The sequence below is a fragment of the Symphalangus syndactylus genome, chromosome 12 (assembly GCF_028878055.3).
Source record: "Symphalangus syndactylus isolate Jambi chromosome 12, NHGRI_mSymSyn1-v2.1_pri, whole genome shotgun sequence".
NCBI classification, from domain to species: Eukaryota; Metazoa; Chordata; class Mammalia; order Primates; family Hylobatidae; genus Symphalangus; species Symphalangus syndactylus.
This window is the reverse complement of record NC_072441.2, coordinates 88,439,623-88,465,190: the sequence shown is the minus strand read 5'-3', so window position 1 is coordinate 88,465,190 and position 25,568 is coordinate 88,439,623. Positions and strand designations below refer to the sequence as shown.

Sequence of the window (25,568 nt, the reverse complement as noted above, 5' to 3'; positions counted from 1 at the left end):
GTTCCAGCTCTGGTTGAATTACTTTTACAAGTTTAATTGTCTGTGGGCTTCTTGTCTTTCTGTCCTAAACTATTGCTGTATATCTCCGAATGACTTAAGCCTAGAAGTGAATGTGTGCCCCCTACCCCATGTCTTCTTTTCTTCTTTATTCATTTTCCTTGTGTTTTTTCTTTGTGTCGATCATATTTTTTACGTTGTTAAAAACTGGAACTTAGTTTGCCTGAGTTCTGTTCAGCCTGTTGTCAAATCAGGTCTCTTCCCCTCTCACAGCTTTGGGTTGTCATCCCTTGGTATTTAGAGGAGAATATTTAGCTGCTTGTGACTAAAAGCTGGGGAGTGATGAGTGATGCTGCCTTTAGCTGGTGTCTGAGTCCAGTCTATTTCAGAATTCCGACTTTTTAGGATATAGTGGGAAATTTTTTGTAAAAAAAAAAAAAAAAAAATAGTGGCTGCTCTTTCTTTTGTAGCTGGTCTGAAGAATTCTTGGTTAGCAGAAGAAACATCCTGGGCATTCAGCAGCATGGGTTGGTGCCAAAAAGGGAGTCAGAACATACTTATAAATGCAGTTTTCGTGAGGCCTTCAGGTTTCTGGTAGCAGAGACTAGAGGCTCATGGCATGTGACAGAAAAGCTAAGTGACTGGAAGGTAGGCCTGGCCGATGCTTAATATCTTTATGATTTGTAGTAGGAAAAGATTGAGTGACACTGGTGAGTTTTATTCCATCTGATGACTGAATTAGAAAATGCTCATTATGGACTGGAATAAAATTATTAGTGATGGTGTATATGTGTATCCGTAAGATATAAAGAGAAAAGTACAGTCTTTAGAGATTGGACAGACTTTTAATTTAATTTCAAGCTTTAAATACTAGACTAATATTTCTTAGCCATGTGACCTTGAGCAAGTTACTTAAACTTCTCTGACTCTTAATTTCCACAACTCTAAAAGTGTGATAATACCACTTACCTCCCAGGGTCATTGTTAGTATTATAGGGAATCTATTTAAAGCTCTTAGTAATCTAAGAACACATGGTACACACTCAAAAAATGCTTTGTTTTGTACATCATTGATATAGCTTTGAATAAGTTATACGTTAATTTATGCTTCTTTTACATTTTGCCTTAGAACACATTTTTCTGGTAATTTTCCCAACTGATTTTTAATTGGTCAGCTTAGATGTGTCCTTTGTAAGTGCCCACCTAGAGTTGTCTTCTGAACATGAACCCCTTGGTGGGGATTCCTAACCAGAGGACAGAGAATATTAGATATTGGTGTATGTGTATTTCAAAATGTATTCTTAAACATCAGTAAATTGTTTTGTTCATTGGTTACTTCTTCTTGGTCTCTCTATTAGCACACCTGATCAGAGTTGGCCGTGTTGTAATTCTTTCCCTTTCTGCTACAATGTTGTTTGCCTCCACTGCAATTACCCTTTATACTTTCCTTTTTTACCATGAAGGGAATACATTTTTTCTTTCTTGTTGGGCTGTACAGTGATCCTCATCAACAAATTATCAAAGAACTGTATGAGGAAAAGGTCTTTTTTTTTTTAAAGTGAATCAGAGCTAGGGAGTTAGGAATGAAGAGGTTTTTTTTTTTTTTTTTTTTTGACGAGTCTTGCTCTCTCACCAGGCTGGGGTGCTGTGGCGTGATCTCAGCCCACTGCAACCTCCGACTCCCTGGTTCAAGCCATTCTCCTGCCTCAACCTCCCGAGTATCTGGGATTACAGGCATGTGCCACCATGGCCAGCTAATTTTTGTATTTTTAGGAGAGGAGGGGTTTCACCATGTTGGCCAGGATGGTCTCGATCTCCTGACCTTGTGATCTGCCCGCCTTGGCCTCCCAAAGTGCTAGGATTACAGGTGTGAACCACCGTGCCCTGCCGAAGAGTTCTTTTTTCAGCTCCACAGCTGGACCATCTTAATAATATGACAGCACAGATGAAGAGTTTAAAACCTTTTGTTGGGTTTTCTTTCATATCTTTTTGGCAAGGGCACATGAAAATTAAGTACTGATAATATCGCAATGAAAGCAGCTGTGTCATTCAGACCAGTGACCATTTTAGGTTTTTTATTCTTTTTTTTGAGACGGAGTCTCGCTCTGTTGCCCAGGCTGGAGTGCAGTGGCGCAATCTCGGCTCACTGCAAGCTCCGCCTCCCGGGTTCAAGCCATTCTCCTGCCTCAGCCTCCCGAGTGGCTGGGACTACAGGCGCCCACCACCATGCCCGGCTAATTTTTTTGTATTTTTAGTAGAGACGAGGTTTCACTGTGTTAGCCAGGATGGTCTCGATCTCCTGACCTCATGATCCGCCCACCTCGGCCTCCCAAAGTGCTGGGATTACAGGCATGAGCCACCGCGCCCGGCCGACCATTTTAGGTTTGATGAACTTTTCATTACCATCATCCAGGGTCTAAATTCTCCATTGTAAGGTAAGGATTCTCCAGGGTAGTGGTGAGGTGGGTTGAGATTGCATTTGTATCATTTGTGTTTTCATGATCTCTGAAGATCCATGTTGGGTGAAGGAAAGGTTGGGAGGAGAAAAGGAAATACTTTGAAAGAAGGATAACTTAGACTGTTTATTTCCTTATGTGCTGGGTAAGAATCCCCAGGTGACATCTATATAGAATAAATCAGTATTTCTAGTCTGTGGACCACACTGTAAACTTTTTATCTTTCTAAAGTTTTTTTTTTATTTATGATTTTTGTAGAGATAGGGTCTCACTTTGTTGCCTAGGCTGGTCTCAAACTCCTGGGCTCAAGTGATCTTCCCACCTCAGCTGAGTAGCTGGGACCGCAGGCATATCACCATACCTAGCTAATTTTTGGTTGTTTTTTTTGTTTTGTTTTGTTTTTAAAGAGATGAAGTCTTACTTGCCCAGCTGGTCTCAAGTGATGCTCCCATCTTGGCCTCCCAAAGTGCTGGGATTACAGGCATAGCCACAGCACCCAGCTTGAAGATATTTTTATATTTCCAGGGTTTTAGGTGTTTACTTAAGAATTGTGACATCTTATTAGGTAGTATTCCTAGGATGGTTGGAGTGGGAGGCTAAGAATGCTTGTGACCTTTTAGTTCCCACCACCAACCTCTTAAAGTGCAGTCTCTTTATTTATTTTTGAAACAGGATCTCATTCTGTCACCTAGGGTGGAGTGCAGTGGCACCATCATGGCTCACTGCAACCTCGACCTCTTGGGCTTAGGTGATTCTCCCATCTCAGCCTCTCGAGTAGCTGGGACTACAGGTGCACGCCACCGTACCTGGCTAATTTTTGCATTTTTTGTAAAGATGAAGTTTCACCATATTGCCCAGGCTGGTCTCGAACCCCTGGGCTCAAGCAATCCTCCTGCCTCAGCCTCCTAGAGTGCTGGGATTACAGGCGTGAGCCACTGCACCCTGCTAAGTGCAGTCAATTAAATGTATAACAGTCTGCCAGGTTGAGTGTGGCTGGCTCATGGCTGTAATCCCAGCACTTTTGGGAGGCCAAGGTGGGAGGATCACTTGAGCCTAGTTGTTCAAGTCCAGCCTAGGCAATATTGAGACCTCGTCTCTACAAAAAGTTAAAAAAAAGCCAAGCATGGGGCAAGTACTTGCAGTCCCATCTCCTTGGGAGGCTGAGGTGGGAGGATCGTTTGAGTCCAGGAGGTAGAGGCTGCAGTGAGCTGAGATTGCGCCACTGCAGTTTAGTGGGCAACAGAGCAAGACCTGGTCTCAAAAAAAAAGAATCAGTCCCAGTGCCATGGTCCTTAGTGTTGAGTAGGACCAACCTAAGACAGAAGCTTGTCTACAGAGAGCTGAAAGAAAGCAGCCTCTTTGTTGCCAGTATAAAACAATACTGGCATTTTAAAAGCAAACAGACTCTAGTAGGAGACATTGTATAGAAGCGCACCCTGTTGTGAAAGACTGGGATCTTGAGTTTCGTGCTCTAAGTCTTGTATTCTATCAGGTGAGTTATAGGCTTTTAAAATCATAAAGTGACTATTAAAATGCTTTCAGTAGATAGATTCATTACTCCATTATTTCTGCCGTATAAAAGTTTATTCTAAACATGTCTAGGAAATATCCAGATTATAAAAGAGAAATAACGGTATCCAAACAGGAATTTTTATTGCATAACATTGGTGTTAGAGTTAGTTTTTAAGTCTCTGAGATTGAATTAGCTTTTTTTTTTTTTAAAGCAGATTATCAGTGAGCTAAGATAATCTGCTGTTTACCCTCACTTATTTGGAACGCAGGCAACTGAATTAATTGAATCAGCAATAGGCATGGGGTAGTGACTTTGTATATTTTCATTTTAGAGCCAAAAGCCAGTGAGTTTTAGATTAGCTTTATAGTAATATTAAAAACTTCATCTTTTATTTTTACAAATGTACCCAAGAAACGTCGCTGCTGTTAAAATCAGTCAGAAAAGGAGGCTACTTGCTCTTTATTGATTTAGTCATTTGCTCTTGGAGTGAGTAGAAAGTCTTTGAAAGCTTTTCAAAAATTAGTGAGTGAGGAATTTTATGAATTAGTCACTTCTTTGTAGCAGTTTTTTTTATCTCTACCTCTACAGGACATAGTTCCTGGGCCAGAAGCCAGATTTCTCAAGTACCACCTAACCCCAGGAATGTGTTACGATACAGATAAATTAATGAACGGAGGCTGCCTTGAGGTTGCCAATAGAGCATTGGGGAGTAATTAATATGACAAAGATGGCACCTTATTAATGAAATACATTAATAGTATGTCTAGTGGGTTGGGTCATTGCAAACATTTTAGATTAGATATTTGCTGTTTATCCTCTGAAGATGCTGTTTATCCTCTGAAGATACTGTTTAAGGAAGTCTGGCCAAGTTCTAAAGTGAAGCATACATATTTGCCTCACGTGCCATTTTTTTTTTTCTTCCTGGTTTTTTCTTAGCCATCTGGAAAGCTACTATAGGGTTTACCTCTAATGGTAGTCGAGTGACTGTATTCCTCTGGTGTACTTTAATCATTGCCGTATTACCACGTATGTTTTGTTAACCTTACTTAGGATCCAACATTAGACCCTTTCTTCTAATGTAACCTATAGGAAGGCACTTCTTGATGTTTTAAGCCTCTCTTTAATGTTTTATTGTAAGTTGTACCTTGGGAGCATCATTTTTTCATCTTAAATCCTCTCTAAGAAAAATTTGAAATATAAATGGCAAAAACTGTTAATGGCAACAGACTTCTGATGTAAACGTAAATTGAGATGGAAACAAAATGAAAAGTAGATTTCCCTAAGAATTAGTTAAATTGAAGTAAATGGTCCTGGATGTTTTTATAGAAAGTTCTCTTAGCCAGGTGCAGTGGCATGTACCTGTAATCCCGACTACTCGGGGGGCTGAGTTGGGAGGACTGCTTGAGCCCAGGAGTTTCAGGCTGGCAACATAGCAAGACCTTGTCTCTTTAAAAAAAAAAAAAAAAAAAAAAAAAAAGTTGCTTAGTTCTGCTGCTGGAAATTAACACTTAAGGGTTAAAGTGCATTCCTGACATAGTCTGAAATACTGTTATTAGAATTAAAGCCAGAGGCCATGCACGGTGGCTTACATCTGTAATCCCAGCATTTTGGGAGGCCGAGACGGGTGGATCACCTGAGGTCAGGAGTTCGAGACCAGCCTGGCCAACATAGCAAAACCCTGTCTCTACTAAAAATACAAAAATTAGCCAGCTGCAGTGGCATGCACCTGTAGTCCCAGCTATTTGGGAGGCTGAGGCAGGAGAATTGCTTGAACCCAGAAGGCAGAGGTTGCAGTGAGCCAACGTCATACCACTGTACTCCAGCCTGGGTGACAGAGTGAGACCCTGTCTCAAAAAAAAAAGGAATTAAAGCCAGTAAACTGTAAACACTGGGCATTTTATGTTACTAATAGGGAGAGAAGGCATTAATTCAAAGAAGGAACAAAGTTCCTTATTCATAGTTTGAATCCTCATCATTATCCATGGTGATTGCTTTGCAGTCTTCCATCTTGGGTATCCTCAGAACCTTTAAGAGGGAGAAGAGGCCAGGTGTGGTGGTTCATGCCTATAATCCCAGCACTTTGGAGGCCAAGGTAGGAGGATTACTTGAGCTCAGGAGTTTTAGACCACTCGGCAAGATAGTGAGACTCCGTCTCTACAATAATAATAGTAAAAAAAAATCTATTTTAAAAATTAGGGAGAAAAACTTAGGGAGGCTTATATCGTGGGTTCCTGGGTAGATTGCCTTACTGCAGTTCGTAGAACATGAATACTTGAAAGAAGATATTAACGGAGCTCTCTGAATTCTTTAAAACACCAGAGAGAAAGGGTAAGCAGATTTCATAGACTTGGAACTGTGTCCTATATTATATACGATGTTTGGAGAATCATTGCTGAGTGGTAAAGAAGTCCAGGCTTTTCTAGGAAATGTAGTCTGGTATAGAGATGGGAAACTAGAAAAATAATATAAATGCCTACTATGTACAAACAGGCTCTTAGCATACGTTATCTTTAATCCTCTAAATTCCTGCAGGATGGTAATATTATCCCATTTTACAAAAGAAAAACTGAAAAGCAGGTGGTAGAGGTAGAATTCAAACCCAGGTCTGTTTGACACCAAAGCCCTTTTCTTTCTTTCATAACACATGCCATCTTTAAAAACAGGACTTTTCTTTTTTCTTTTTTTCTTTTTTTTTTTTTTAGATGGAGTCTTTGTCACTAGGCTGTAGTGCAGTGGCGTGATCTTGGCTCACTGAAACCTTCCCCTCTCGGGTTCAAGCAGTCTTCCTGCCTCAGCCTCCGAGTAGCTAAGACTACAGGCGCGTGCCACCATGCCCAGCTAATTTTTGTATTTTTAGTAGAAACGGGGTTTTACCATGTTGGCCAAGATGGTCTTGAGCTCTTGACCTCATGATCCGCCCGGCCTGGCCTCCTAAAGTGTGGGGATTACAGGCGTGAGCCATGGTACCTGGCCAAAAAAAAAAAAAAAAAAAAAAAACAGGGCTTTTCAAAGCCAAGTGATGAAGCTGAAAGGTAGAATTAAATATTTCTTATAAACATATGTATATAAATTATTCAAATGACAGTAGGAATAAAAACATTTTTGCATTGTTTAGACATAGTTATGCTATATTGGTAAGCTACTGAGTTTTTTAAGAAAACAATTTTTTTTTTTTGTTTGAGACAGAGTTTCGTTCTTTGGCCCAGGCTGGAGTGCAGTGGCACAATCTTGGCTCACTGCAACCTCTGCCTTCCAGTTTCATGCTATTCTCCTGCCTCAGTCTCCCCAGTAGCTGGGATTACAGGCATGCACCACCACACCTAGCTTATTTTTGTATTTTTAGTAGAAACGGGGCTTCACCATGTTGGCCAGGCTGGTCTCAAACTCCTGACCTCGTGATCCACCTGCCTCGGCCTCCCAAAGTGTTGGGATTACAGGCATGAGCCACCGCATCTGTCCCAGGAAATAATTTTTATAGACTTAAGAGATAGCTGAATCCTAGTGTTTTATGATTATTTACTAGAGAGAAAATGAGCGTTCCATTCAATCTCTGAGATAATTCCAGTGAAAAAGCTGTTCTGACTCTTACAGCCTTTTGACAGTATACTGTTCTCTGTATTTTTTGGAAGCATGAACTATCCTCCTTACCTTCTTGGTTTTTTTGTTTGTTTTTCTGAGACAGGGACTTGCTCTGTCACCCAGGCTGGAGTGCAGTGACCCGATCACAGTTCACTGCAATCTCTACCCTGGGACTCCAGTGATCCTCCCACTTCAGCCTCCCAAGTAGCTGGGACTACAGATGTACACCAACACACCCTGCTATTTTTTTTTTTTTTTTTTGTGATGGAGTCTCACCCTGTCACCCAGGCTGGAGTGCAATGGCGCGATCTTGGCTCACTGCAACCTTTGCCTCCCAGGTTCAAGTGATTCTCCTGCCTCAGCCTCCCGAGTAGCTGTAATCACAGGCGTATGCCACCATGTGTGGCTAATTGTTGTATTTTTAGTAGAGACAGGGTTTCACCATGTTGGCCAGGCTTGTCTCAAACTCCTGACGTCAGGTGATCCACCCGCCTCAGCCTCCCAAAGTGCTGGGATTACCAGCGTCACTTAGGCGTCAGCCACTGTGCGCGGCCTAATTTTTAAATTTTTTGTAGAGACAAGGCCTCCCAATGTTGCCCAGGTTGGTCTCAAATTCCTGGGCTCAAGCGATCCTCCAGCCTTGGCCTCCCAAAGTGCTGGGATTACAGGCATGAGTCACTGCGCCCAGCCTGTCTTCACCTTGAAACCTTTTTATTCTTGACTTCCAGATATTTAATTTTGATTATTCGTTCTTCTCAATTTTTCTCTCTGGTCTCCTTTCTCTTCTCTAAGGATAAGTATTCCTCAAGATTCTTCCCTTGAACTTCCTCTCCCAGAGCCTTCTTAGGTACCTAATTGTTTGTTTTAGTGAGGTATGATTTACAAGGTGTTTGATTTTGAAGTTTCTCTGTACAGATAATTCACAAGTCTGTATCTCTGGCCTTACTTTATTTAAGTTCCAAACTTAAATTTGTCACTACCTTCCTAACATGTCGGCTTGGATTTTAAATTTATTCAGAATAATTTCTCATCCCACCTGCCAGCTTCTCATTTGTGTCACTTGATTTTCTCTGGGCGTCAGACTAAGAACTTTCTTAACTCAGCTTTGTAACTGCTTATTGAGTTAAACATTACCTACCTTTACAATGATTCTCATGTTGCTCCCTTTTTAATTCCCTTTGCCATCAACCCAAGACAGCCCCTCATTACTTCTTATCTTGGCAACTATAATAGCTTTTAAACTTGTTTCTCTTTCCTTTTCCTTCATTTCAGTCCATCTTATTATCTTTGACAAAATAATTTCTCTGATTGCCTGACAGCACCCCCGCAACAACAAAGCTTTTATTATACTTCTTAACTAATCAACTATACCTTACCATCTAGCCAAAGTAGACTGCCCGTATATGTTTCTTGACTGTGTCAGGTTTTTAACCTCCATATCTTTTCTTGCTCTGGTCCTGTGGAATGTCTTTCTCAACTCTACCCATTGAAATCCTGCCTGTCTTTTAAAGCCCATCTTAAAAGCTAATTTTCCATGGAAGCGTTTCCTTTCTCCCTGAAACTAAAGATAATCTTTTCCTCTGTTCAGCCACAACAGCGTTCTATTTATCTTTTTAAAAAATGATATTGATACTTTTATCTCTTGTATCACTCATTTTTCCTAATTGATTAATTGGCCACAAAGGGGATTGTGACTGCCTTGTTTATATTTGTAGCTTCTATATTGCCTGGTACCAATGCTGTTGTGTAACAGCATGTTTGCTTACAGATAGGCCACTGGGTGGTGCCAGAGGCTTGTGATTTGTATAAAAATGAGTAGCCTAGACTCCCAGCTAGAGTCTATGTGCTAGAGCCTCTCTGCAGTTGGGTTGTTTGTACTGTCAAATCTTCAGCACAGTAGTAATAGAGATTAATTTTCCTGTTACAGAAACATTCAGTTTCTTTGTGCTCATCTGTCCAGCCTACCAGAGGAGACAGTGTCATATGTTCGACCCCTCCAAGTACTTAATAGAAAATAGCCCAGAACTAAAGTCCTATATACCATAAACATGCTTTATATAATGAATTTCAGCCTCTTTGGGGTCATCCTTTGAGTTTCAGTGCCTGAGGTTCTCTGATTAATAAACACTATACTGCCAGGTGCAGTGGCTCGTGCTTGTAATCTCAAGCATTTTGTGAGGCCAAGGAAGGTGGATCACTTGAGTCCAGGAGTTCGAGACCAGCCTGGGCAACATGTTCCCCACCGCCATCTCTACAAAAAAATACAAAAAATTTAGCTGAGTGTGGCAGTATGCACCTGTAGTCCCAGCTACTGGAGGGGCTGAGGTGGGAGCATCACTTGAGCCTGGGAGATCGAGGCTGCAGTGAGCTGAGATTACATTACTGCATTCCAGCCTGGACAACAGCAAGACCCTGTCTTAAAAAAAAAAAATTCTGCAAAACCACTATGCTATTAGAGTGTGGCAGGCAGTAGGAGTCAGGAAAGTAGGCTTGGAGAAGTAAGTGTTTCTTGTGAAGGAGAAATATTAAGAAAAGTAAAATAAAGTTAAAATGAGCCATTTCATCTTGGAAACAAAAATTGGAGGTGGAGAAAGTAGAACTAGTTGATACCAGATGGACTGTGGGACCTAGAAAAGCAAATTTGTACTTTGGATGGAGATCAACCCTGAACAGCTGCTCATTTATGAGTGGTATGGGACATCTGTCCTCCCAAGAGAAACTTGGGACTGTGTGGCTTTCTTAATAATAATTGAAGTATTTTCTCATCACCTTCTAGTTTCAGAGGAAATTCTAAAACCTTGTCTCATTTAAATATGGGTGTTTATGTAGGAGAGTTGGGCACTTGAGTAGCAGAATGAGACAGGCACTGGTTTGAGAGAATGCTGGGATTATATAAACCATGAGATTTGACAGACTGAGTTCAGGTCTTAGTAAAGGGATCAAGGACAATAATAATATATACATGTTGATGTTTTGATAGGGCTTAAGGTAAGGTAGTTGTCAGACCAGTGTTCATAGACCCTAAACACCAAAGGATTTAAAATGAACTTCAGAGAAATTAAAAAAAAATAAAGAGCATAAACATACAAATTAATAGTACAACCAGAAGAACAACTTTGAGCTACTTAAATTTCTGCTATTCTTAGTTATCACCAAGACAATAGGGTTGTAGACTTTTTGTGTATTTAGGATTCATCTTGCCATTAATGTGGTCGCTGATAAATCACACAGGCAGTCTTGGTTGCAGCAAAAATCCTTTCAGCACTTTCGTTTTCAAGTGAGAAGTCTGGACATTATGCTCTCATTTGCTATGATATATTGACCATTTTTGTCAACTTCTGTTAATCACAGCCTTGAGAATTTAGTGTTTTTAATGGTATTATGTCATTTAACAATTTGCATGATTTTCCCCCGTCACTCTTCTCTCATCCTCTCTTTTTTTTTTTTTTTGAGACAGAGTTTCGCTCTTGTTGCCCAGGCTGGAGTGCAATGGCGTGATCTCGGCTCACCGCAACCTCCGCCTTCCAGGTTCAGGCGATTCTCCTGCCTCAGCCTCCCAAGTAGCTGGGATTACAGGCATGCACTACCACGCCCGGCTAATTTTTTTGTACTGTTAATAGGGATGGGGTTTCTCCATGTTGGTCAGGCTGGTCTCGAACTCCTGACCTCAGGTGATCTGCCCGCCTTGGCCTCCCAAAGTGTTGGGATTACAGGCGTGAGCCACTGCGCCAGCCTGCATTCTCTCTTTTTAGGCCACATTTATTAAGGTATAATTTATATACAGTAAAATTTATCCTTTTTTGAGTTGGCCTATTCTTTTAATTCTGACAAAGGCATAGTTACGTAACACCACCGTGATTGGGGCATGAAACATTTCCATCATTCCAAAAAGTTTTCTCATGCCCTTTTGTAGTCAGTTTCATTCCCCTACCCCCAAGCCCTGGCAATCCCTGATCCCTCTATTCCTATAGTTTTATCTTTTCCAGAAAGTACTATAAGTGGAATCATACATTGTATAGCTGTTTGAGTCTGAATTATTGCACTTACCATAACATACTTGAGATCTGTCCATGTTGTTGCTTCTATCAATAGTTCATTCCTTTTTATTGCTCAGTAGTATCCCATTGTGTGGACCTACCACAATTTGTTTATCCATGACCCAGCTGAAGAACATTTGTTTCCAGTTTTTTGATGAATTTAAGTAAAACTATTAAAACATTCACCTACAGGGTATTTTTAATTTGTGGACATACATTTTCCTTCTTATTTATTTTATTTATTTATTTTTAAAGATGGAGTATTGCTGTGTTACTCAGACTGTTCTTTAATTCCTGGGCTCAAGCGATCCTCCCACCTCAGCCTCCCAAATTGCTGGGATAACAGGTCTGAGCCTCTTTTTTCTTGTATAAGTTCCTAAAGCTGAAGTGGGATTCCTGAGTTGTATGATAAGTGTATATTTAACTTCATAAGAAACTGCCAAATTGCTTTTTTCAAAATAACTATACTGTTTTGCATTTCTAGTAACAGTGTATATGAGTTGTAGTTGCTCTACTTCTTGTTAGTACTTAATAAAGTAAATTTTTGTTATTTAAACAATTTTTGACCATTCTAATAAGTGTTTAATGGATTCTCATTGTGGTTTTAATTTATATTTTCCTAATTATTAATAATGTTAGGCCGGGCGCGGTGGCTCACGCTTGTAATCCCAGCACTTTGGGAGGCCGAGGCGGGCGGATCACGAGGTCAGGAGATCGAGACCATGGTGAAACCCCGTCTCTACTAAAAATACAAAAAATTAGCCGGGCGTGGTAGCGGGCGCCTGTAGTCCCAGCTACTCAGAGAGGCTGAGGCAGGAGAATGGCGTGAACCCGGGAGGCGGAGCTTGCAGTGAGCCGAGATTGCGCCACTGCACTCCAGCCTGGGCGACAGAGCGAGACTCCGTCTCAAAAAAAAAAAAAAAAATAAAATAATGTTGAGGATCTTTTCAAGGGATTATTATTTACAGTACTTTTTTTTGTTTGTTTTTGAGATGGAGTCTCTCTCTGTTGCCCAGGCTGGAGTGCAATGGTGCGATCTCAGCTCACTTGCAACCTCTGCCTCCTAGGTTCAAGCGATTCTCCTGCCTCAACCTCCTGAGTAGCTGGGACTACAGGCATGTGCCACCACCCCCAGCTAATTTTGTATTTTAATAGAGATGGGGTTTTACCACGTTGGTCAGACCAGCCTCGAATTCCTGACCTCAGGTGATCCGCCCACCTCGGCCTCCGAAAGTGCTGGGATTACAGGTGTGAGGCACCACACCTACCCTCTTTTTTTTTGAGATGGTGTCACTCTATTGCCTAGACTGGAGTGCAGTGAGTAGCAGGATCATAGCTCACTGCAGCCTTGGACTCCTAGACTTAAGTGATCCTCCCACCTCAGTCTTCCAAAGTGTTGGGATTACAGGTGTGAGCCACCACATCTGGCTCGTGATAATTATTTAGTTGTGACAGTTTTTTTTTTTTTTTTTTTTTTTTTTTTTTTTTTTTTGAGACAGAGTCTTGCTCTGTCCCCCAGGCTGGAGTGCAGTGGCGCAATCTCGGCTCACTGCAAGCTCCGCCTCCCGGGTTCACGCCATTCTTCTGCCTCAGCCTCCCGAGTAGCTGGGACTACAGGCGTCCGCCACCACGCCCGGCTATTTTTTTTTTTTTTTTGAGATGGAGTCTTGCTCTGTCACCTGGCTAGAGTGCAGTGGCGCGATTGCAGCTCACTGCAACCTCCTCCTCCCTAGTTGCTGGGATTACAGGCACACGCCATCATGCCTGCCTAATTTTTTTGTGTTTTAGTAAAGACAGGGTTTCAGTATGTTGGTCAAGATGGTCCCAATCTCCTGACCTCGTGATCTGCCCACCTCGGCCTCCCAAAGTGATGGGATTACAGGCGTGAGCCTCTGCGTCCCGGCCCTGGCCCATTGCAACAGTTTTAAAGTATATTCTGGTTACTGTCCTTGATCAAATATGTGTTTTGTAGATACTTTCTGCCAGTCTGTAGCTTGTCTTTGCATTGTTGTAACAGTATCTCTTGGAGATATTTTAATTTTTTTTTTTTTTAGATGGAGTCTCTCTTTGTCACTCAGGCTGGAGTGCAGTGGTACTATCTTGGCTCACTGCAACCTCCACCTCCCAGGTTCAAGCGATTCTCTTGTCTCAGCCTCCCCAGTAGCTGGGACTACAGGCATGTGCCACCACGCCCGGCTAATTTTTGTATTTTTAGTAGAGATGGAGTTTCACCATGCTGGCCAGGCTGATCTCGAACTCCTGACCTCAGGTGATCCACCCGCCTTGGCCTCCCAAAGTGCTGGGATTACAGGCCTGAACCACTGCTGAGATTTATCAGAATTTATTAATTTTGATAAATCCAACTGATTAATTTTTTTGTATGTGCTTTTTGTGTCCTATCCTAAGAAATTGTTGCCTAACCCAAGGTCACAGAGATTATTTTCTTTGTTTTCTTCTGGAAGTTGTATTGTTTTAAGTTATATTTAGGTCTGTGATTCATTTTGAGTTAGCTTTTGTATATTGTACAATGTATGGATTGAGGTTCTTTAGTTTTTTTCTTTTGGCAGTTGAATGTTCAGTTATTCTGGTACAAGGTGAGCATCCCAAATTAAAAAATCTGAAATCTAAAATGCTTTGAAATCTGAAACTTTTTGAATACCAACTTGATGCTCAAAGGAAATACTCGTTGGAGCATTTTGGATTTTGAATTTTCTGATTTGAGATGCTCAACAGGTATATTGCAAATATTCAAAAATTTGAAACACTTCTGGCCCCAAGCATTTTGGGTAAGAGGATACTCCGGACAAGGGATACGTAGTCTCTTATGCAGATCTTTCATCATATTAGAGGAAAAGAGCAGCCCGGGTAGTTTTAAACAAGAGACACTTGGTATCTCTTTTACAAAGTACTCTTATCCAGCGTATTAAAGTCTTTCTGCCTGGTTTTTAGTTAATATTTTGTCATGTAATTGGTTAAAAATTTAAGGCTTTATTCTTATTAAGACAAGAAAAATCTAGGTCACTGGAATTTCTTAGGGAAATTAAAATGGCACCTGGGTCTTTTTTCCTTACCCTCTAGTGGGTTACTCTTTAACCTTCAGTATGGCAGGGGTTATGGTTATTTTTAGAGTACGAGCAGTGGAGCTAATCTAATTAAACTCCAACTACCTGGGACAGTGAGCTCATCAGCTTTTCCAACCTCAGCAAGATTAGCTTTGGACTAGATTTTACATGAAAGTTGATCAAAGTAAAAATAGTGGATTTGTTGGAAATACAGTGAAAAGTGAAGAAGAGAGTTTGGATTTGGATCAAATATGTTCTCTGCAGACCTCAGTTTATAAAGTTAAGACTGTATTCTTTGGTGATGGAAAAGATTTTTTATTTTTTATTTTTTTGCAGTCTGTGTCTTGCTCTGTCATCCAGGCTGGAGAGAAGTGGTATAATCACAGCTCACTGCAGCCTCAACTTAATGTGGCTCATGTGATCCTTCCACCTCAGCCCCACCCCAAGTAGCTGGGACTACAGGCGTATGCCTGACTGATTTTTTTCTTTCTGTAGCGACAGGGGTCTTCCTATGTTGCCCAGGCTGGTCTCCAACTCCTGCCTCGGCCTCCCAATGTGCTGGGATTACAGGCATGAGCTGCCGTGCCTGGCTGGAAAAGATTTTTCAGTGGCTCCTATACTTGACACCTAGGGCACAGCATCTCTGCCTCCTTGACTGATTGATAGAGACAAGGGTCTCACAGTTCTGCCCAGGTTGGTCTTGAATTCCTGAGCTCAAGCAGTCCTTTCTCAGCCTTCTGAGTAGCTGTGATTACAGGTGCATGCCACACCTGTGAGCATCAGGTTCCTGTTCAAAGTTTTCACTCATAGAGGTTCATAATCAAAGTTTGGAGACCACTGCTCTAGAGTATCCTTCTCCAGAAATTTTGACATTTAATTCTACTTACCTTTATCATCTGTGCACATGTATTTTCTAGAGCAATTATGAGTCAAAAGTTCAGGCAGTCTGGGCTCCTGTAGGAGTTGATGCTTGGTTTTGAGAGAGGTTCTCTGGAGCTGCTTTTCAATTCTCTGGGAGTAGATAATAGTGGGGTGAAACATATGGTAAAGAATTTTGATTATGGAGGTGGGAAAACATCAGATCTGTTCTTCATGTTACACTGATCTGCTTATTACCTTAGTTTTTAAATTTTTTTTTTTTTTTTTTTTGAGACAGAGTTTTGCTCTTGTTGCCCAGGCTGGAGTGCAATGGCGCGATCTCGGCTCACCGCAACCTCCACCTCCCAGGTTCAAGTGATTCTCCTGCCTCACCCTCCCTAGTAGCTGGGATTACAGGCATGTGCCACCATGCCCGGCTAATTTTGTATCTTTAGTAGAGACAAGGTTTCTCCATGTTGCTCAGGCTGGTCTCGAACTCCTGACCTCAGGTGGTCCGCCCTCCTCGGCCTCCCAAAGTGCTGGGATTAATCTTAACAAAGTAGTGCATTTTCCCCACTTGATAGGAATTAATATAATTTTAAACTCTAGATGGAGAAGATAGGCTCCTATTCTAAAGAATATAAACAAGGACTGTTGAGAGGGAAAAACAAGTGCTGTGTGAGGAATGCTATACAAAACTGTCTACCTCAAAAAGGAGGAAAACAAAATGCATTGCAAACAGCTCCTCACTATTTTTCTTCATGTTGCTTCACATATCTGTTTTTTGTTGCCATTGTCTTTCATCATCATCCTTCCAGGTGTCCTTTCCTGAAGTTCAGTCAGCTTCAGCCCCACTCTTGCAGTATTTCTATTCCCACCTTGGCCTATTATGAACAATCTTTGGGCTACTGTCTCTTGACAGAGGATACTTTTAATGAAGCAGCTTAGATTTCTGTAGAGGGTAGTGGGGGAAAGGATAAGGATGAGGCTGCTTCTGGAATAATTGTCATGGGAATGAAAGGGCTGTTGAAAGATTAGAGGCCAGTGTGCCTGGGTACAAGGACTGGGGTCATAATTATACTTTGTCTTTTACTAGTGCCTTTTGTCCAAGTCACTGAAAGGGCTTAACAAAATTCTGATTTGAATAATATTATTCTTTGCTCTTTGGAATTTACTGGAGGTGGCAGTGAGGCTCTGAAAAAAATATGAATGTTTTATAGTGGCATAAAAGGAAATGAGTTAGATACCCTGATTCCTTGTTGAGAAAAGATGAGTCTGGTGAAAACTGGTGCTGTTAGGCGAAACGATGTCTGCCATTATATGAAATGGGATGAGATGGTTTAATGGAAATGTTGCCCTTTTTCCCCACCTTTGTCTTTGTGCTTAGAGACTCTGACTGTTAGTCCTAAGAGAAACAAAACAACTTAAGCTTCTTTCCTAGGGATAGGGTGCTCCTGATCTCTAGTTTCAGCTCTATAATCCTTAGTATCTGTGCCTTTAATAAGTTTGAAGTTAGTTGGGCCGGGCGTGGTGGCTCATGCCTGTAATCCCAGCACTTTGGGAGGCCGAGGTGGGCGGATCACTCAGGAGATCGAGACCATCCTGGCTAACACAGTGAAACCCCATCTCTACTAAAAATACAAAAAGCCGGGCGTGGTGGCGGGCACCTGTAGTCCCAGCTACTCGGGAGGCTGAGGCAGGAGAATGGTGTGAACCCGGGAGGCGGAGCTTGCAGTGAGCCTAGATCGCGCCACTGCACTCCAGCCTGGGCAACAGAGTGAGACTCTGTCTCAAAAAAAAAAGAAATAATAATAATAGGTTTGAAGTTAGTCATCTGAGTGAACAGAAAGCTCAGTCTCTTCCCCCAAGAGCTTGATTTCTTCTATCTGTTGATTTGTGTGTAAAATGATATTCAGAATCTGACCCACCTCTTTATGTTATAAAAACAAGTGTTGTATGGAGTTTGAGGATACATATGTCACTTATTTACATTGGAAGATTCTTGCTTAGGGGGCAATGCTGAAGTTAGCTTTGTGCATTGAGTTGAGACTCTTGGCTTGCAGTACCTGTCATTTGATATGTGCCTGCTGTTCCAGGATTTATTTTAGTTCCCACTTTCTCATCTGAAAAATCACTGCCAGTTACTCAATGAGTGAAGTAAAGAGATGGCACTTGACCTCCCCAAAAATATGTCATTATATGGATTTTAAACATAGGGAAGAAAAAATTTCTGGTGTGCTTTTCACAAGCTGAGAAGCCCTGTTAAGCATGCATACACAAATCATTTTTATAAAAATGATAAAACCTGTACATTGTGAAATCTCCTTGTCCCTATTGTCTTTTTTCCCAGGTGGTTTCCTAATTGTTTTGGTTTCTTCGTCTCCCAAACCCAGGCTGGCTACAGCAAACATCATTCAAGATGTCCAGCAAAGGGAGCAGCACAGATGGCAGAACAGACTTAGCTAATGGTAAGGGGCCAAAATGAAGGTGAAGCTATTTTTACTGTCAACTGAGGTTCTCCTCCTCCCTGCAAGATAGAGTGGAGGCCTGGATTTTAGTGGAGGGAGGGAAACTTTCCTGTGTTGTTCTGAGTATAGGAAACTACACAGGAAACACCTTGCACTATATTGTGCTTTTGCTTCTTCTCATTTTATCTGATCATTTTCAAAATATCAATAACAGAGCTGTAATTCTAAGAGGTCAAGTGGTTTGGAGTTCTATAAAGCTATAAGGATGGGCAGAACCTAGGAAATGCTGTTAATAAAGGAGAAAAATAAAATCTAATGGCTAGTAGGAACAAGGGAATTTTAGGGAAGATGAGCTTCCCAGTTATATTGAGAGGTCCCTTTCCACAATAAGTAGTAGTTTGATAGAGAGATTACGTGGCTGGGCATGGTGGCTCATGCCTACAATCTCAGCACTTTGGGAGGCTGAGACAGGCAGATCACTTGAGCCCAGGAGCTTGAGACCAGCCTGGGCAACATAGCGAGACCCCGTCTTTAAAAAAAAAAAAAAAAAAAAAAAAGGGTGATTACATAAGGGATGAAGTTACAACCCAACTAGGAGTGGGACATCTTTCCCCTCCTTATTTCCTTCCCTTACTTCCCCTCCCTTCTTTCCATTTATTTCCTTCCTTCCTTCCTTTCCCTCCTTCTTCTTTTCAGGACCAGTGCTGCCAAGTGTCAAATCACTGGATTTAGGGCAGATTTGAAGGCAGAATATAAAAATTCTAATAGAGTATAACTACCACCTGGGTTATTTAACCAGCGCTTCACCTCTGAGCCAACTTTTAAATTAGAGAAGCCGCCTTTAAATGGATATAATTGGGCAGCACGGAGTCCAGCATTCCTTAGCACCTTGAAGGTCAGGATAACAGGCTAAATTCTAGTTGATGTGATTGGAGGAAGGATAGGTGAGATTTTCAACATGCTTTTTTATTGCTCCATATGTTCTTATCACTGCCATTCATTCATCTTTTGTGAAGGAAAGTGGTTCATATTTCTCACTGGATTTAGTTGAAAGGTACAGGGTTCTAGAGGAGTTAAAGTATACTATTGATTTGGAGCTTGACCATTAGCTAGGTCAAGGATTGGCAAACTATAAATTGCAGTCCAAATCCAGCCTGCCACTTGTTTTTGTGAAGTTTTATTGGAATACAGTCATGCCTGTTCATTTATGTAGTGTCTATGAGTTGCTTTTGTTCTACATATTGGAGTTGAGTAGTTGTGATGGAGCTCCATATGGTCTGCAAAGCCTAAGGTTTTTACTCTCTGGCCCTTTACAGAAAAAATTTGCAAACCCCTACTCTAGTTCTTGGTGATTTACTGTTGGGGCCTTCTTGATGAGCTTGTGATACCCTCTGGCCCTTGTGTTAATGTGGTAAAGCCTCCAAAATTGTCTATATTTGTTACTCATAATTTTAACAATAAACACTAGATGTTTTGGTGTTTTATTTTTTCTTTTCTTTATTTCTTCTTTTCTACAGACCTGTTAGATATGGTGTTTCAGTCCCTGCTCACCACTCCCAAGCTCAAGCCCAGCTGCATTTCAAAAAACTATAACTGCTAAACTTTCGTAGCATATACAACAGGCTCAGCAAATGTGGTTCTTGGGTTCAAATTTCTGTGCTTCGTAACTTTTTCTTCCAGCCCCTAGCCCAGTTGTTTTATACTGTGCTCTTAGTTGAGGCTTTTTTTTTTTTTTTTTTTTTGAGACAGAGTTTTGCTCTTGTTACACAAGCTGGCGTACAGTGGCTCAATCTCGGCTCACTGCAACCGCCACCTCCCAGGTTCAAGCGATTCTCCTGCCTCAGCCTCCCAAGTAGCTAGGATTACAGGCGCATGCCACCACGCCCGGCTAATTTTTTGTATTTCTAGTAGAAATGGGGGTTTCACCATGTTAGCCGGGCTGGTCTCCAACTCCTGACCTTAGGTGATCCACCCGCCTTGGCCTCCCAAAGTGCTGGGATTACAGGCGTTAGCCACTGCACCCGGCCTGCAAGAACTGTTTATGTCTTCTGGCCTTCTGTTACTGCTTGAATCAAAGCACTTGTATTGTTGATCTTTTTTCAGTATTGGGTTTTGCGTAAGAGTACATTGCTTCAGAGATCTTCACAGATTACTGCTCTAATCCACATGACTAGGCAATAAGGTGCTCCACCTTTGAATCCTTAAACATCAGTGTGGTATTGGAGTTGAATAGCTCATACTGGATGGTCTGCCTTTCCTGGCAGCTTTTACTTCTGGCAGGATAAAATTTATAGCCATCTGAGGAAAGGAGGCCCATGAGCAGCATTTAAAATCTTTATTCTCCCTTTTTTTTCTTCACACCTTGACTTAGGTTGGAAGTTGTGGTTGTATTGGCTCTAGAACATTCCTCAAGTTCTCATTGGAATTGACTTGACTGTTGTGAGATAAGAGAATGCAGTATGTAGTTATAGGAGATAAGCGATGAAAGTGACCTAGTTATTTAACTATCAGCATAGCAGACCTAGAATTTACTGAACTTTCTTCTTAGGCACCACTATAGTAGCCCAGCTTTTTATGAATTTTATATATGCTTCCTAATAAAACTGTCTCAAGAGACTAAAAATGTGTGACTAAAAATTATATTAAAAAATTCAAACTAATGGAAGTAAGTCAAAATATATTTACTAGCAAAAGGTGAGCAAGAACCCACTCAAATAATCACAATTCCCACTTACCCCTTCAGCTTCCTTTCTTAGTGAATTTTAGAAACTTAGGGGAAGAAACTTAGGATTTAGGTGACAGAAGGTGTAGTGGTACTTTGTTTTTTTTGAGATGGAGTCTCGCTTTGTCGCCCAGGCTAGAGTGCAGTGGTGTGACTTTGGCTCCCTGCAAGCTCTGCCTTCCAGGTTCACGCCATTCTCTTGCCTCATCCTCCCGAGTAGCTGGGACTACAGGCGCCTGGCTAATTTTTTGTATTTTTAGTAGAGACGGGGTTTCACCGTGTTAGCCAGGATGATCTTGATCTCCTGACCTCATGATCCACGTGCCTCGGCCTCCCGACGTGCTGGGATTACAGGTGTGAGCCACCGTGCCTGGTCTGATACTTTCTTAAAGTAGAAAATGGTGCAACTCCACATCCATAAGTCAAGAGTGATTTTTATCAGTTAGTTTCCATCTTTTGCTAAAAAGATGGCTATGCTAGCTCTTGCTGGAGTTGGCTCTTCTTTTTATATTCTGTTTAATTATTTGCTATAACTTAATAAATGCCCATCCAATACAACAGAGCCGATGGTAGATGTATCAGGCACACTTTTATACAATATGCCAATGTTTTACCTCTTGAGAACTTAATATAATCTTAGATTGTCCTGAGATTCTTTGCTTTTGTTGAAGTACTTTATGTGTGTGCTTTTGATCTTTTCAATTTCTTGTTCTTTACAAGATTTCCCCTCAGAGGGTACTCTGTAATTATTTGTAATGAAAACACTTGGACCAAAGTTCATTTTTTGGTCTTTTGATGTGATGATTTCTTAGACTAAGTTGGGAAGTCCTTCTGATCACTATCCTGTTTTTTTATTTTTCCATCTCCTCTACCCATTCCTCACTAACATGCAGGAAGCCTGTCTAGCAGTCCAGAGGAGATGTCTGGAGCTGAAGAAGGGAGGGAGACATCCTCAGGCATTGAAGTGGAGGCCTCAGACCTGAGTTTGAGCTTGACTGGGGATGATGGTGGCCCCAACCACACCAGCACAGAAAGTCGAGGCACAGACACAGAGAGCTCAGGTGAAGATAAGGACTCTGACAGCATGGAGGACACTGGTCATTACTCCATTAATGATGAAAATCGAGTCCATGACCGCTCAGAGGAAGAGGAAGAGGAGGAAGAAGAGGAGGAAGAAGAGCAGCCTCGGCGCCGTGTACAGCGCAAGCGGGCTAACCGTGACCAGGACTCATCAGATGATGAGCGGGCCCTAGAGGACTGGGTGTCCTCGGAAACATCAGCTCTACCCCGACCTCGCTGGCAAGCCCTCCCTGCCCTTCGGGAGCGGGAGCTGGGTTCAAGTGCCCGCTTTGTCTATGAGGCCTGTGGGGCAAGAGTCTTTGTGCAGCGTTTCCGCCTGCAGCATGGGCTTGAGGGCCATACTGGTTGTGTCAATACCCTGCACTTTAACCAGCGCGGCACCTGGCTGGCCAGTGGCAGCGATGACCTGAAGGTGGTGGTGTGGGATTGGGTGCGGCGGCAGCCAGTACTGGACTTTGAGAGTGGCCACAAAAGTAATGTGTTCCAGGTGAGGCAAGGGAGCATAATAGCAACTGAGAGAATCAGGCATGAGTTAGAGAAATCTGAACTGCAGCGTGGATTGGGAGCTGATAGTGAGTTATGGTAGGAATTAGGTATTGGGACATGGCCCTACTTTGGCTCCCATAATGACCTAAATACACTGAAAGACTCTTGACAACCCTAGATTCCTTGAGCATATGGACTGTTGGAAGCCTCATAGGTAGGGTGCATGCAGCTTATTAAATGTGTGCTGGTAGGAGGCAGTGTAGTATAAGCACAGGCTCTTGAACGAAACTGCCTGAGTTCAAATCGTAGCCCTTCTGCTTACTAGCTCAGTGATCTTGGGCAAGTTATTTTACCTTTGTCTTCAGTTTATCTGTAAAATGGGACTAATAACACATAGGGTTATGAGGATTAAGTAACAATAGAAGCTAAGCAGTTAGAGCTGTGGCTGGTACTTAATAAACAGTTGATAAATGTTAGCTTATACTGTTATTATTCTGTAAAGATTTTACTCCTTGGCCCCATCTACTGTACTGGTACCAGCCATTTATCCTAAGGGTGTTCTCTTTTCTTCCCTGACATTCCCCCTATATTCCTTTTTCTTTGTGGCAAATTTATATTTGCTTTCTGAATCAAGGTAGATTTTTCCTCCTCTATTCCTTTTCTCCCCTGCTAGGTACAGTCCTAGTTCATCTGAACTCTTATCATGTGCCAGTTCAATCTTCCAGAGCCAACTGAAATGCTGTCTTACATCAAAGGAAGTTTTTTCTCTCCCTTTCCTTTAACTCCTGGAAGAAATTGGGCTTAGCCAGCTGTACAAGAGTAGGAAAGCTAAGTTTCCAGCTGTCATGTAAGAAAAGGGGGTAAGTTGAGGTCATCATCGTATTTTTCATTCTTAAGTTTACCTCTCTCATTTCTTTTGTGTGTCCTTTTTTTCATTCTTAACACCCCAGGCCAAGTTTCTTCCTAACAGTGGTGATTCCACTCTGGCCATGTGTGCCCGTGACGGGCAGGTTCGGGTAGCAGAACTGTCTGCCACACAGTGTTGCAAGAATACAAAACGTGTGGCCCAGCACAAGGGAGCGTCCCACAAGGTAAGTAAGACCTTGCTCCAAAATTTGTGCAATTCAAATCCTCTGTGGTTCTCAGCCAAGGTTCTCCCTTATCTCTGCCCATTGTGTCACATTTGTTGTGGTCACGTGCCTCACCTCTTTCAGTCCTAAGATTTGTAGTTAAGAAAGGAGCGAAAGCAGCCACCCTAAACTCCTAGGAAGGCAAGTGTCTGAAAGGTCCCTAGATCGTGCACTTACAGTATTTGGCCCCTAAGCTAAGCCATAGTTGGTTTGGAGATCTTTGAGGTCTCCTGTGCCCTCTAAACCTTTTACATTTATTCTGATTTTTTAGGGTATTTTGACAGTTTCAAGGTGCTAGTAGTTGATTCCTCATGTGTGAGAGCTTCAGCTTACCTGCTCAAACTCTCAGTTCACAAATAGCACTGTTTCTGGAAGCCCTATTTAAAGCTGGGAATATAGGCCAAATAATCCATGGTGGCAGCTAGCAAGGAGTTAAGAGCTGCCAGTTTTAAGGTAGGCATGGTGGTGGTCTTTTGTGCCATGAAAAGAGGTGGGTACTCTTTTAGAAACCCTAAGCAAAAATATAGGTGGACCTGGAGTATCCTTTTCTAGCCAAGGCAGCCCAGGATATGTGAAAATTACCTATTTCTTTGATTTTTAAGTCTACTCCTAACCCACTAGATAATTAATTTTTAGTTGTAAGGAACTAAGATGTAAGGAATGAAGCTGGACACCATTTCTGTCTGCACTTAAGGGTATGGAATTGATTTTATTCGAGAATGAACTGTTGCTGGGTGTGGTGGCTTATGCCTGTAATCCCAATACTTTGGGAGGCTGAGGTGGGAGGACTGCTTGAGGCCAGGAGTTTGAGACCAGCCTGGGCAATATAGCAAGACCCCATCTGTGGAAAACAAACAAAAAAAAGGTGAAAAAACGAGCCAGGTATAGTGCCTTGTACTTCTAGTCCCAGCTACTTGGGCGGCTGAGGTGGGAGGATCACTTAAACCCACAAGGTTTAGGCTTTAGTGAGCCATGATCATGCCACTGCACTTCAGCCTGGGTGGTAAAGTGAGACCCTGACTGGAAAAAAAGAAAATGAACTCTAATGGCTGATGTTTTTCTTTGCTATCTCTGTTCATATCTCTTAGGGATTTAGTTGAATCACCTGTCCTTTGACTTGTATAGAATAAACAAAGCTATAAATAATTCACATACAACAAGAGTAAGTGGGCTTAGATTATGTCCTTTCCTGGGATTTTATGACAAAAAGGTAGACATTTCTCTTTTTGGGACATTTTAAGTGCAGCCCTTCCTAAAGTTATAGGAATGAACTAGATGACCTCTAATTCTAATATTTAGAAACCTCATGTTTTTCCTTTTTCTTCTTCAGTTGGCACTGGAACCAGACTCTCCCTGTACGTTCTTATCTGCAGGTGAAGATGCAGTTGTTTTCACCATTGACCTGAGACAAGACCGCCCAGCGTCGTAAGTGTAGCAGTAATATCATTACAGAGCTGTATCTCTTAGCCTTGAACATATTCCATATGTCTTGGTAATGCCTAACTCTGGTTCATCAGAATAGTACCTTTGTGCCTATGGTTAAGAGGTAGTTTAAGGTTAAGGGGAATTCCTTACTTCCTCTCTTTCTCAGTAGTGAAATACTATTCAGTCTACCTTCATTTCTCAAACAGTTTACTTATTATATGTGGCCTTTAATAATTTGATGATCTTTTGCTCTTTATTCACTTGAATATCATCATTTTACCCAAAGAAAGCACATTATTCCACAAACTCATGTAGAGGTACAGTCCTGTAAATTTTAAATTTAAATAAATTTTAAATGTAGGTATTTATAGAAACATACAAACATAAAATTTGGACAAAAATACTGGTAGCTGTAGTTGAGTTCTCTTTTATCACAGTTCATTTATATGTGAATCTGAGACTCATAGATACATTTTATTCCTTTTTAACTGTGTGATATCATAGAAAAAACACAGCATCTTGTTTGGATCCAGGTGGACCTAGGTCAAATCTCAAATCAGGCACTACTAGTTATGACTTACATAACCTTCTGAACCTCATTTTCTTCAGCCTTGTTATGGGCATATTTTTTTCCCTCCCTCCCTCCTTCCCTCTCTAGTAGTTTCTATGAGGATTTATATATATATATACACACACACACACACACACACATATATAAACACATATATATACACACATATATACACACACATATA

General features: G+C 41.6%; 1 protein-coding gene across 18 annotated transcripts in view; it reads left to right on the top strand.

The window, feature by feature from the left end:
• Positions 1 to 25,568, top strand: part of DCAF8 (DDB1 and CUL4 associated factor 8) — a 48,411-nt gene that overhangs the window by 1,491 nt on the left and 21,352 nt on the right. For 8 of the 18 annotated variants that reach the window (XM_063626980.1, XM_063626974.1, XM_063626972.1 and 5 more), the window contains 4 exons: positions 17,853 to 17,970; positions 21,586 to 22,259; positions 23,209 to 23,349; positions 24,719 to 24,813. In XM_063626980.1, coding sequence (XP_063483050.1) covers positions 17,922 to 17,970; positions 21,586 to 22,259; positions 23,209 to 23,349; positions 24,719 to 24,813 — 959 coding nt within the window. In that variant the 5' untranslated portion in view covers positions 17,853 to 17,921. Of the gene's footprint in view, positions 1 to 5,970; positions 6,059 to 17,852; positions 17,971 to 21,585; positions 22,260 to 23,208; positions 23,350 to 24,718; positions 24,814 to 25,568 lie in introns of those variants that run through there. The other 10 variants (XM_063626971.1, XM_063626979.1, XM_063626981.1 and 7 more) reach the window with 3 other exon arrangements.